The 14,072-nt window shown below is 54.8% G+C and overlaps 1 protein-coding gene across 1 annotated transcript; it reads left to right on the forward strand.

Annotated features, from left to right (window-relative positions):
- The first annotated feature begins 8,530 nt into the window (after positions 1–8,530).
- On the forward strand, positions 8,531–13,400 carry PODNL1 (podocan like 1). The gene is made up of 10 exons (XM_007469116.1): positions 8,531–8,761; positions 8,893–9,117; positions 9,616–9,709; positions 9,988–10,052; positions 10,187–10,296; positions 10,623–10,779; positions 11,043–11,158; positions 11,627–12,374; positions 12,979–13,127; positions 13,250–13,400. Exons 1-10 carry the CDS (start codon positions 8,759–8,761, stop codon positions 13,398–13,400), a joined length of 1,818 nt encoding a protein of 605 aa, XP_007469178.1. The 5' UTR covers positions 8,531–8,758.
- Positions 13,401–14,072: the final 672 nt, after the last annotated feature.

Genomic DNA, 14,072 nt, shown 5'->3' on the forward strand with positions numbered 1-14,072 from the left:
TCAGCAGGAGGAAGACATAGAACGGGCAGTAAGCACATAAAAAGTTACTCAACATTATTAGTCATTAAGGGAAAGCAAATAAAGTCACAATGATGTACACTACACATTCACTAAAATGGCTAAAATTAAACAGACTGACTACACCAAGTGTTGACAAGGATGTGGAGGAACTAGGACTCTCTTAGACTGCTGGTGGGAGTGGAAAATGACACAACCACTTTGGAAGACAGTTTGGCAGTTTCTTAAAAAGTTAAATGTACACTTACCGTACAATCCAGCCATTTCACTCCTACATATTTACCGAAGTTTCTAAAAGACATATGTTTGGGACTTCCCTGGTAGTCCAGTGGCTAAGACTCTGCGCTCCCATTGCAGGGGGCCCAGGGTTCCATCCCTGGTCAGGGAACTAGATCCCACATGCTGCAACTAAAGATCCTGCATGCTGCAACAAAGATCCCGCGTGCTGCAACTAAGACCTGGCACAGCCAAATAAATAAATATTTTTTTAAAAGCCATATGTTTATTCAAAGACTCATATATGACTGTCCACAGCAGCTTTATTTGTATCATCCAAAAATGGGAAACAAGCCAAAAGTCCATCAACATCTGATTAAAAAAAAAAAAAGTTGGTCTATCCATTCACTGGATACTATCAAGTAATAGAAAAGAATGAACTATGGTACACATAAAACTATGTTTTATGTCAATTATATCCTAATTTAAAAAATAAAGATAATTTAAAAAAACACTATGGTTACATTTGACAACATGGATAAACCTCGAAACTGCTACCAAATGGAAGAAGTCAGACAATAAAAATTACACACTCTATGATTCCATTTATATTAATTTCTAGAAAATGCAGCCTAATCTATGGTGACAGCAGACCAGTGGTTGCCTGGGGTGGGGAGTAAAGGGAGGGAGGGAGAGAAGGTTGACAAAGAGGCATGAAGATACTTTTGGGGGTGATGGAAATGTTCACTAAACCATGGTGATGGTTTCATCACAGGTGCATCCATGTTGAGTTTTGAAATGATTTTTTTTTAATTGAAGTATATTTGATTTACAATGTGTTAATTACTGCTGTATAGCAAAGTGATTCAGTTATACATATATATATATATACATTCTTTTTCAAAATATTCTTTTTTTTTTTTGCGGTACGCGGGCCTCTCACTGTTGTGGCCTCTCCCATTGCGGAGCACAGGCTCCGGATGCACAGGCTCAGCGGCCGTGGCTCACGGGCCCAGCCACTCCGTGGCATGTGGGATCCTCCCGGACTGGGGCACGAACCCGTGTCCCCTGCATCGGCAGGCGGACTCCCAACCACTGCGCCACCAGGGAAGCCCCAAAATATTCTTTTTTATTATGGTTTATCACAGGATATTGAATATAGTTCTCTGTGCTCTACAGGAGGACCTTGTTGATTATCCATTCTGTATAAAAGCTTCCATCTGCTAACCCCAGCCTCCATTCCATCCCTCCTCCAACCCCCTCCCCCTTGGCAACCAGCAGTCTGTTCTCTATGTCTGTGAGTCTGTTTGCGTTTCATAGATATGTTCATTTGTGTCGTATTTTAGATTCCACATATAAGTGATATCATATGGTATTTGTGTTTCTCTTTCTGACTTACTTCACTTAGTATGATAATCTCCAGTGGCAGAAATGAGTTTTGACTCATGTGTGCTTTAAATATTTTCATTTTTATTGTATGTCATCTATATCTCAATCAAATTTTTTATTCAATAGATATACAAGGATATTTGGTGGCAAGCCCCCTCTCCTCTCAGCACTAGTCACCCAGTTCTCCCCTCAGAGACAGCCAACTTATGAAAATGTTTAGTTTATGAAAATGATCGCTATTGTTAGCCTGGCTCTGCAACTTTTTTTTCTTCACAAGATTAGCTCAACTCACACTAATTCATATAGTGGTTTGAATGGTGATCCACAAAAAGATGTGCTGACGTCCTAACCCCCAGAACATGTGAGTATGACCTTATTGGGAAAAAAAGATATACTTAAATGAAGGATTGTGAGATTATCCTGGATTAACCGGGTGTGCCCTAAATCCAATGATCGGCGTCCTTAAAAGAGACAGAAGAGGAGAAACACAGACACAGAGAGAGAGAGAGAGAGAGAGAAGAAAAGACCACGTGGAAACTGAGGCAGAGATTTGCGTGATGCGGTTACAAACCCAGGAACAGCAAAGATTGCCAGCAACCACTAGAAACTGGAAGAGAGACAAAGTAGTCTCTGAAAGGAACCAACCCTGCCAACACCTTGACTTTGGACTTCTAGCCTCCACAAGTCCAAATAAATAATTTGGACTTCTGAAATGAATCCGTTGATGTTGTTTAAAGCCATCCAGTTTGCGGTCATTGGTTACAATGGCCACAGGAAATGAATACAATATGTGTAGATAGAGTCCCTTGTGCGTCCTAGATCTTGCTGTCTATTATTTTAATAGGACACATTTTTTTTTTTTGGTCTGTTTATCTATTCCCCTCTTACGGGATTTTTTTCACTCGCTTACACAACACATGTTCATGGATCACCTGGTACTCAAGACGCACTGTTCTAGGTTTGGGGAGACATTGGTGCCCACCTCCATGCAGCTAATATTCAGGTAGGGGAGATGGCCAGTGGGCAGAAATATAAATTAGGATGTGAGAAATGCCAGGAAGAAAAATAAGGCAGGGAAGAGGAAACAGAGTAAAAAAAATTGCTTCTGATCAGGGGATTTGGTCGGGGGGGGGGGCGGGGTTCTCTGCGGAAATGAAGTTGCCAGCCTTGTGAGATGGAGAGCAAGAGAGAATTCTTATTCCAGTTAACGAGCCTGCAGGGAACGTCCTTGTGCATACGTGTTCGGGCCGTGTAAGAAGAGATGGCTGGTCCTTGGGTGTCGCAGAGTGGGTAATATTCCTAATATTCCACTTGCTTCTCTTCGCCAGCCCAGTGCCCCGCCCAGCCCCCGCAGATTTCTCCCTTCCTTGTGGTCACGCAGGACCACGTGACTAATCCTTGCCAATGAGACGCGAGCAGGAGGGTAGAGGGGCCCTTCAGAGTGGAAGCCCTGAAAAAGTGTTGGGGAATCTCTGTCTTCAACTGCGCCAGCCACGCAGAGGCTGCTGTTCAAGCCAGTGCAGTCTCTGTTGGACTGGATCGCAGAGTGACTGTGGCTCCGAGGCCCTGCTGCTGATCTATTGAGATCGCGGTGTGGGGATGACCGACTCTGATGTTAGTCACTAATTGTTGGGGTTGTTTGCTGTGTGGAATGATCTTGCCTGCCCAATATACACGTATATACATTTGACTGTTGAACAGTGTGAGGGTTTGGACGCTGACCCTCTGCATAGTCAAGAATACGTGTATAAGTTTACAGTTGGCCCTTCAAATCCAAGGTTCCAGATCTACAGATTCAGCCCACCATGGTGTGGTACCTGTAGCACAGATTTAGCGAAAAAAATCCATGTATAAGTGGACGCATGCAGTTCAAGGAAATATATATATATACACACACACACACACACACACACACACACACACACACACACATATAAAATGTGCGTGCGTATATATATAAAATATGTGTATATATAGTATATATGGATATATATAATACGGTTGCTATGTATATCCTTTTACATATATGTGTATGTGTATCCTTTTATGTATTTATATAAAATCTATATAAATAAAAGGAGATTTATCATGAGGAATTGACTTAAGTGATTATGGAGGATGAGAAGCCCCACAGGCTGCTGTCTGGAAGCTGGGGACCCGGGAAAGCCAGTGGCATAATTTCAGTCTGAGGCCTGAGAACCAGGGGAGCTGATGGCGTACATCCCAATCCTGGGGCAAGAGAAGACTGATGTCCCAGTTCAAGCAGGCAGGCAGGACAAGAGAAAAGGGGTGAGTTCCTCCTTCCTCCGTCTTTCATTCTGTTCAGAGCTGCTGTAGATTGGATGATGCCCAGGCACAATGGGGAGGGTCACTGCGTTTACTGGGTCCACTGATACCCATGCTAAGCTCCTCTGGTAACACCCTCACAGATGTGCCAAGAAAGAATGTTTAATCTGGGGGGGTCCCATGACCCAATAAAATGTTATCATATGATTTTATATTTGACACATTTAACCATCACCAATCAGTATGTGGCAGAGGCACATCTTCAGTTTTACCAGATACTTTCGGATTCCTTTCTGACCCCCCTTCTCCATGGCCATCGCTGGCTTCTCTTCTGCCCACCCCTCAAGCATAAGCATCCCTCGGGGGTCTCCCTTGGACTCCCTTCTGTTTTCCTTCTAGACTTTCTCCTTGGTGAATATAATCCATGCTGTGTCTCTACAGTGAGGTGAGAGGAGGGGAGGGAATTCCCTGGTGGGCCAGTGGTTAGGACTCCACGCTTCCACTGCAGGTAGTGTGGGTTCAATCCCTAGTCAGGCACAGCCAAAAAAAAAGAGAAAAAAGAAAAGAAAAGAAAAGGGTGGGGGGGAGAGAAGAAATAAAAGAGAGAGAAATGGTGGCTTAAACAAGAGAGATACCTCTTTTTCACGCCTGGTCAAAATGACTGGCACTGGTTGTTTGGAAAAGCCTGAAATTCCAGGGGCTGCTTTGATATCTTTGAGCCTCGTAGGGCCTCAAAGGTCTAACTGTGTTTCCCTGCTTTTGTCAGATATGCATCCCCACCCCCAACCACCTGACTTGTTTCTCTATCAGCCAGACCAGCCACACCCCATGTGGTCCTCGACCTAATGGGTTTCACATCTCTGCCAGACTGAGAAATTATTCAAACAAGACAATCACATCCTCTGATGGGAACCAGAGGTCACCCCTCCCTTTTGTCACTACCAAGCCCATCTCCCACAGCCCCTGCTTCTTGGTTCAGCTGCTGAGTGCACCCCCAACCATGTGGCTCAGTGCCCTCCTCCAATTCTGGCCTGTGAATGAATCATCAGATGATCTCATCTATCCATATTAGGAGTCATGTGTTTGGCCATCTTGTACTATTTAGGGCATGTGATTCCTCTTTCACCAACGGGGTCAATAGGAGGTGGTCAAAACACTGGTCAGTCCATGGGTAGCACAGCCTTCCATGGTATGTGAGACCCAGGTTCCTGCTATCTTGTTGCTCCACCATTCAAGGCCTCTAGTCCCAAGGCAATGTCATGGCCCAAAATGGCTGATGGAGTTCCAGCCATCACATCTACATTCCATCAGTAGGAAACAGAAAAGCACCCCCTTTCCTCAAAGTTGTACATACCACCTCTGCTTACATACGGCCACATCCACCTGCAAGGGAGCCTAGGAAATGTAGTTCTTTATTCTAGGCAGCGATATGCCTGGCTAAATATCAGTAATTTTATGGACTGGGTCCAGATCCTGAGGGGCTTATCAGCCACATGAAGGCTGACTGAGGAATTTGGCCTTAGTCTGTGTCTCAAGGCTGGATGCCATCATAGGATGAGGAGGGGCAGGCCCAAGGTGTGCCTTGGGATCATTAACTGCTACTGAGTTAAGACCCCTCCTTTCTTCTTCTAATTGGGAAAAAACTACATTTTCCATCAGCTTCTTGCTCCCTCCTACATCAACCCTGCCTCTTCTTCCCACCAACCAAAATAAGACCAGATTGCTGCACTAGCTGCCCACAGTGTTACTGCAACCCTCTGACTCCACAGTCATCCCTACTCTGAGATCAGAGCCTCAGGGAAACCAAGAGACACCAACAGCCCTTCCTCATGCAAACTTCCCCACACGTACAGACACAATTCTACATGCATTTCATAAAGGTGTACTAAATGCTGATTCTGCCAGGCTCTACATTGGTGGACCATACTCCTTTGCTATCCCTGCAGAACTCCCTCCTGGAAAGGGCAGGGCAGTGGAGGACTGAGCTGAGCTGGGCAGAGCTGGGATGGGCTGGACTGGGCTGGGCACGGCAGAGTGTAGAGAAGGGAGTTTGTTGCAGGAAGATAAGGCCAGTGGGTCATTTACAAGAGTGGTGATTATGTTCCTAGCCAATCAGCACATTCCATCTCTCTGTGGCCACAGGGACTGATTCCAGATGGACATGTGACCAAAGCTAGGCCAATGACATATAACCTTGGGGCTTTCAGCTGGACTAAAGCTGGAGATATCTTGGCACTGCACAGAGAATCCTGCCAGTAGAGCTGAGAGGTAGAGAGAGACTCCATCCTTAAGGTGTCATTTGAGCCCCGGGATCCAGCTATGCCTGAAGGACAGCCCCTCAACATTTCCATTCATGAGTTAATAAATACCCTTGTTTGTATTAGTTAGTTTGGCTTGGATTCTCTATCCTTTGCAACTTTAAGAAGCCTGCTAGAAACTCACACAGCTTGGTTCTCATTGGCTCTTCCCTGGGGTTAGGATCAGTGCAGTAGTTCAGTAACTCTGTGGGGCTGACCGCATTACTCTGTTAGGGAGACTAAGGGGCATCTACACAATGTCCAAGCTAGTGGTGGTCAGTCCCACAGGGAGAGCTTGGAGTGGGGCCCATTGTTCTCTTCTGGTCGAAGCTAAGACATGTCTTCTGTCCTAGCCCTGAGGGACCCCTCTCCTGAGGCCACACAGTCCTGGGAAACGTGGTCAAACGAGTACATTTTTGGGTCCAAGTTTCCTCCTCTGTGGAAGAGGGATTAATAATACAGACACCCTCTGTCTCCATCATTCTCCCACATCTTCCAAATCCCTTCTTCCCGCCCACCTGATATACTCCACTTCCATCACCCCATGGCTTGACCCCCCCCCCCCCCCCCGATTAATAATACAGACACCCTCTGTCTCCATCATTCTCCCACATCTTCCAAATCCCTTCTTCCCGCCCACCTGATATACTCCACTTCCATCACCCCATGGCTTGACCCCCCCCCCCGCACCAAGCCCCCTGTAGTTGGTGATGTCTGGGGCCTACCATGCCCCCCTCTGGCCTCACCCGCAGGCATGTAATATCTCTTTAGGGATGGAGTCTGCTCTACCCAAACTGCCAGGGAATTCAGATCGCTTGGGGGCAGCTCTCAACCAGTGACTGATGGAGGGAGTTGGAGGATCAATACCCCAGGTCTCTCACCACTCGGGTGAGATGACTCTGATCCCGCAGGGTTCCCCAGCGGGACTGAGCCCCAGCTGCCTATAGTGAGAATTTGCTTAATTACAAGAGTGACCAAACTATCCCCATGTGACCAGGACTGAGGGTTCCCCAGATGCAGGATTCTGAGAGCTAAAGTTGGCAAGTTCCAGGCAAGTTGATTACCCCAGTGATAACTCATCGATTCATGACTGTTCCCTTCCTTCTCTCTGCCACATCCCTGCTCCCCTACAGCTGCTGTCTCCCAGACAAATGCACTCAGTCTTCATCTCAATCTGTTTCTGAGAGACCCCAATCTCCTTCATGCCCTTTGAGCAGCCCATCAGCCACTCCAACCCAAGCTGAGCACTTGTGGGGCAGACGCTGGGCTTGGAAATTTCTGCCCACTACCTGCCTTTGCCTTGTGACCACCTTTTGAAGAGGGGTCTTCTGTCAGCTGCATTTTATGCGTTGGAAAGCTGAGGTTTGGCAGGAAAATGACTTGTCTGAAGTCTCACGGGTAAGTGGTGTGTCTCGGGGGATCGGAACTGGGGCAGAGACGGGCTTCCTCATCCCTCAGCACACAGTTCCGCTCTGCTGTTGAGGGCCTGGCATGTGCTGGGCACTGTCTCACCCCCTTCTTTTTTTTTTTTTTTTTTTTTCCTTGCCGCGCAGCATGCGGAATCTTAGTTCCCTGACCGGGGATGGAACCCGTGCCCACTGCAGTGGAAGCGTGGAGTCCTAACCACTGTACTGATGTGGGATCTTCCCAGACCGGGACGCGAACCTGTGTCCCCTGCATCGGCAGGCGGGCTCTCAACCACTGCGCCACCAGGGAAGCCCTCACCCCCTTCTTATGCATGATTTCATTTAATCCTTACACCACTACCGGGAGGCGAGGCAACTATTCCCCCACTTTGCAGAGCGGGAAACCAAGGCCTGGAGAGGTGGCAGAGCCCAGGTTCAAGCCCAGGCAGGCTGCCACTGAACGCACATCCTTAACCACCAGGCTGGTGCCTCAATATGTGTAATTTCCTTTTGGGCGGCGGCTGTGGCTATTTGGGGATGGGGGAGCCTGGCTGCCAGTGAGGCCAGCTGGCAGGGGGGAGGAGGGGCCCAGATGGCAGACCTGGCTGGGAGCCCACAGACCAGTGTCTGGACTGGCAGGCTAGGCCCAGGCCTGCCCTGACCCATCATTGCCAGCCCCGGTTCCTTGGGGACCCTCCTGTGCCCTGAAGCGTCCTCCACTCCTCTGCCCCCACCTCTACTTCTGCGGTTGGCCCAAATACCAGACAGGGCAAATCGCAGCTTTCCCCCAAACATTCCTCGCTCCTGTGGCCCGGCCCAGGCTGGCCGAGGTTACGCAAGCAGAGCTGGGGAGGCGGGGGGCGGGGGGGGGCGCGGAGGATTGGGGGGAGATGGGTGGGACCGAGGGGACAGGCTGGCCTGTCCTCATCACCCCATCCGGCGCCTGCCTGCCCTCCGCAGGGCGGGGAAAGGGTGGGCCAGCTCCCCTGAGCCCCTGGGAGAACAGGCTGGCGGGGGGAGGGTAGCCAGCGCCAAGAGATGGAGGGCAGTGGCGGCCACAGCAGAACCTCCAGGAGGTGACCGCCTGCTTTCCATTAGGGAGCCCTGGTCAGCAGTTCCGGAAAGACGGCAGACCTGGGGCTGGCTATGGTAAGTTGGGGCAGGGGAGGGTCTGAGGGTGGGGCCTGCCTGCCCGCCCCGCTCCATGCTGGGATGCTCCTGTCGCCATGGTGACCTGGTGCCCAGCCTGGGGACAACCTGAGCCGTCCCTCAACTCCCAGTGGCTGAGCCTACTGCTGATGCCCCTGCTGCTGCCCGGGCCCCCGCCCGCCCTCGGCATGGAGGACGCCTCGTTCCCCCACCTGGGGGAGAGCTCGCAGCCCCCGCCCCGGGCCTGCCCCCTACGCTGCTCCTGCCCCCGGGCTGACACAGTGGACTGTGCCGGCCTGGAGCTTCGGGTGTTCCCGGACAACATCACCAGGGCAGCTCAACACCTCTCCCTGCAGGTGGGGCCTGGGGTGGGGGGGTGGGGCAGGGTAACTCCCAGGGGAAGCGGGGAGCCTGGGGAGTGGTTGGGTTGAGGGTGATGGGGTATGGGGTCCACGTGCAGGGGTTGAGGCATTGGGCGTGAGGGTCTTGGCACTGATGCGAGTTGGCCTTGAGGAGGGTGCAGGGCTCTGTGTGTCCCGTGAGAAGGAGGTGGGGGCATAGATATTGGAAGTGGGAGGGGCTGAGGGTTCAGGGGTGTCGGGGAGGTCAACGTCTGGTGATTGCGGGGTTGCTTGGGGTCAGCGTGGCGGGGCATTTGAGATCAACTGTAGGGGTGCACGGGGCGCTGGGGGCCACTCTCTTTTTGGTTACAGGGTTGTTCCGAGGTAATAAGGCATTTGGGATCAAGTAGAGGGTGTCAGAGCTCACTGCTCAGGCTGACGGGAAGCTGAGAAGCAGGGCCCAGGCAGGGACACGGGGGTCAGGGTGTGAGCGCCCCCCTCCCTGCCCCACAGAACAACCAGCTCCAGGAGCTCCCCTACAACGAGCTGTCACGCCTTAGCGGCTTGCGGACCCTCAATCTCCACAACAACCTCATCTCCTCCGAGGGTGAGGGGGACAACGGGAGGCGGCCCCTCCCCACCACGGTCCCGCTGCCCTCTCCCTCCCCAGCTCGGTCTGCGGGCAGGTCTGCGGCAGTTCCCGGCACTGCCCTTTGCTGAGCAGGATGGAAACTCAGGGGATGGGGGGCAGGGGCTGTGGCTTTTGAGGATGTGGGGGGCGGGGCCTGGAGGAGCCTCTGCCAGTCCCTGGCTGAGTGGGAGCACAGACTCCGCCCTGCCCCCACCCCACACCAGCGGTCCCCTCACGGCCCACCTCATTCATAGGCCTGCCTGACGAGGCCTTTGAGTCCCTCACGCAGCTGCAGCACATCTACGTGGCCCACAACAAGGTGAGGCCCCCTCACACACACACACACAGGGGTGCGGCCAGGATGGGGTCACATAGCACAGAGGGTAGATGGGACAGCGGGCGATGGGTGCAGGAGGGGGGGCCACCAGGACCAGTGCAGCTCTGCTCCCGCAGCTCTCTGTGGCCCCCCAGTTTCTGCCCCGCTCCCTCCGTGTCGCGGATCTGGCTGCTAACGAAGTGACAGAGATCTTCCCACTCACCTTTGGGGAGAAGCCGGAGCTCAGGTAGCCCCCGGCCCAGCCCAGGCCCCAGGGGTCTCAGATATGCCTGGAGTCACTCCCCACCCTGGGGGGGTCTGGTATGGAGACAGGGCCCTGGACGCTCTGTTTGGAGAACTCAAGACTGAAGCAGAGAGCACGCACGCTCACACACACACACACACACACACACACACACACACACACACACTCTCTCTCTCTCTCTCTCTCTCTCTCTCTCTCTCTCTCTCTCTCTCTCTCTCTCTCTCTCTCTCTCTCACTGAAGGTGGCTGGGGTGCGGGGCGGTGGGGAGGCCAGGGCGAGGTTGGTGGCCGGAGCCTCGCTCCCCTCAGGTCCGTGTACCTCCACAACAACCAGCTGAGCAATGCGGGCCTGCCCCCCGACGCCTTCCACGGCTCCCAGGCAGTCCTCACCCTCAGTCTCTCCAGCAACCAGCTCAGCTATGTGCCGCCCAGCCTGCCATCCTCGCTGGAGCGGCTCCACCTGCAGGTGCCCCTCCTTCCCCTCACCATCCCCGTGTCCCCACCTCCCTGGGCTCCCTGCACCTCTCTCCTGGGGGACCCCGACACCTCCTTGTTATCCCAGTAGTCAGAAATGTCTTTGAGTCCCTTCCACTGGCACTGGTCGCTCACAAGCTCTCTGTGGGCAGCCTTGCTCAAGCGAACTCCTTGTCCCTTACTCAAGAGCCCTCTGTGGCTCCCCACTGCCCTCTGTCCCGGACCCTCAGTCTCATCCTCTCCCCCCTTTCCCAGAACAACCTCATCTCCAAGGTGCCCCGAGGAGCCCTGAGTCGCCAGACCCACCTCCGGGAGCTCTACCTACAGCACAACCAGCTGACGGACAGCGGCCTGCATGCCACCACGTTCAGGTGGGGCCTGGGGACGGGGGGTTCGGGGGTGCGGCCTCGTGCCGGCAGTAGGGGCTGAGGATTCAGCATCTGGGGGCCCCAGGCCTCCATCCCCCACCTCTGTATGACTCTTAACTCAAGGCCTCACTTGGTGAGCGCCTACGATGGGCCAGGCTCAGCCAAGCACCTGGCAGCATCCTTGTCTCCAACCACCCTGGGCCTCGGTCCTACTACCCAACGACACGGCTGCCACATGAACACCTCAGACCCAGAACTCTGTCCTGGTCACCCCTACATTTAACCCTCAGGCTGGAATCTGCCCTGATCACCCCAGGTTTACCTCCTACCCAGATCTCTCAACTCATCACCCCCAAGTTGGAATCTCCAGCTTACGTCTCTCAGGACCAGTCCTCAACACCCTCCACCAAGATCCACCCGGCCCCCCACTCTGGGTGCCCATCCCAACGCCAACCCTCTCTCTCCTGCCAGCAAGCTGCACTGCCTCGAGTACCTGGACCTGTCCCACAACCAGCTGGCTGCGGTACCCGCCGGCCTGCCGCACACCCTGGCCGTGCTGCACCTGGGCCGCAACCGCATCCGCTGGGTGGAGGCTGCCCGGCTGCGCAGCCTGCGAGGGCTGCGCTACCTGCTGCTGCAGCACAACCAGCTGGGGGCGGCAGGGCTGCCGGCCGGGGCACTGCGGCCGCTGCGGGGCCTGCACACGCTGCACCTCTACGGCAACGGTCTGGACCGCGTGCCCCAGGCGCTGCCCCGCCGCCTGCAGGTCCTGGTGCTGCCTCACAACCGCGTGACCACGCTGGGTGCCCGCGATCTGGCCGCCACGCCCAGCCTGGCTGAGCTCAACCTGGCCTATAACCGCCTGGCTAGTGCCTGCGTGCACCGCCGGGCCTTCCACCGGCTGCGGGCCCTGCGCAGCCTCGATCTGGCCGGCAACCAGCTGACCCTGCTGCCCTCTGGCCTGCCCGCCAGCCTGCACACCCTGCGGCTGCAGCGAAACCAGCTGCGGGCCCTAGAGGCTGAGCCGCTGGCCGGCCTGGACCAGCTTCAGGAGCTCTGCCTGGCGCATAACCGGCTGCGTGTGGGTGACATCGGGCCTGGCACCTGGCATGAGCTGCAGGCCCTACAGGTCAGGGGTGGGCTGCTTGGCCACGCTGAATGCCCGCAGGTGTCCCCACGGCCCCTCCACTCCCCGGCCTGCCTTCCCAGCAACTCCCCTGCAAGGCTCTGAGATGCCAGAAAGAGAGCTCCCACTGCAGGCCAGCCCTGGGGTGGATAAGACAGATCCAGCCCCCAGGCCTTTGCCTATGCTGCCCCTGCCACCTGCTCCTCCATGACCACCCCTCCACCTCCCCGGCCTCTAGCTCCTTCTGGGTGCTGTTGATGCCACAGAATTCAGGCCATCTGTGGGTGCCAGGCGCTATTCTAGGTCCTGGAGATGCCACTGGGCACAGAAGGACACAGCTCCTGGCCCCTGGCACAAACATCCTAGTTAGGGAGAGAGCAGTCAGCAACAATCATAAGCAAACAATTGTTAGAAGGGCACAAGGAGGTAAAGGAACTACCATCTTTTGTGAGGGATTAACTGAATCAATGGTTCCCACAGCAGGCAGGGACCCTGCCTATCTGGGCCCCCACCACCTAGAACAGGGCCTGCCCCAGAGGGGACTCAGTTTACCTCTGTCGAGGGCAGGATTTGGCAGTCACAAAGTAGCTGAGGGAGGGGGCAGGACCGGGCTGCGAGGAGAGCAGTTTGGGGCTTGGCTAAACGGGTGGCCCAGGGCCTGGGGCCGCCACGGCGCCATCTCTGCCCGCCTGCCCAGGTGCTGGACCTCAGCCACAACGAGCTGTCCTTCGTGCCCCCCGACCTGCCTGAGGCCCTCGAGGAGCTGCACCTGCAGGGCAACCGCATCAGCCACGTGGGCCCCGAAGCCTTCCTCAGCACGCCCCGCCTACGTGCCCTCTTCCTCAGGTGCCCTGAGGGTGGCAGGGCCAGGGGGCTCCAGCTGGACAAGGGAGGGCTGTGGGGGACGTGAGCAGGCCTGGGGGGGCACCTCCCCTCAAAAACGCCCTCACACCCACCTCTCGGTCCAGGGCCAACAGGCTTCACGTGACCAGCATAGCGCCCGAGGCCTTCCTGGGCCTCCCGCACCTTCGCGTGGTGGACACAACGGGTAACCCTGAGCCAGTCCTGGTCCAGCTGCCACCCACAGCCCCACGTCGGCCACGGGCAGAGGGCCCCTGAGCCTGGAAGGGCCCAGTAGCACAGCCCAGACACCTGGGGCTCTGCTGGGCTGTGGACTAAGGAGACAGCACCCAACCTGGGGCCTCGAGCTGGCTCTCCCAGGCCTGGAGAGCTGGGCCTGCCTAACCCATGCTGGCCAGGATGCTGGGACAGGGGTGCCACCTCGACACACAGGGAGCCCAGAGAGAGACTGAAGCGTGCAGCTTGCACACTGGATGTGCAGGCAACTCCGACCCTGCTGGACACTCCCCCACTGCCCGTGCACATGGACACAGCAACAATAAAGCCTAGCCCGGGACCTCCCTCGCCGTCCAGTGGTCAAAACTCCGCACTTCCACTGCAGGGGGCGCAGGTTCGATCCCTGGATGGGGAACTAAGATCCCACGTGCCACACAGTGCAGTCAACAACAACAACAAAAAGCCTAGCCCTTTCAAGTGCTCACCACCGACCAGGTGCCCTTCAGCTTGCGGGAGGGGCTCTCATCTTCCCTGCGTCCCTCAGAAGCTAAAGCTCCGCGATGCTAAGTGGGTCACAGGCAACTTGGCCCAGGTCCTGTGGCCAGTGAGAGGCAGGGCTGGCTGTCAAGGCCCTGAGACACACACGGGTCACCAAGCACCGCCACGTATGACCTGACCACACGCGTAAACCCAGATACGCCCAAGGCCACCAGC

Source organism: Lipotes vexillifer, unplaced genomic scaffold (assembly GCF_000442215.2).
Source record: "Lipotes vexillifer unplaced genomic scaffold, Lipotes_vexillifer_v1.1 scaffold1699, whole genome shotgun sequence".
Classification (NCBI taxonomy): domain Eukaryota; kingdom Metazoa; phylum Chordata; class Mammalia; order Artiodactyla; family Lipotidae; genus Lipotes; species Lipotes vexillifer.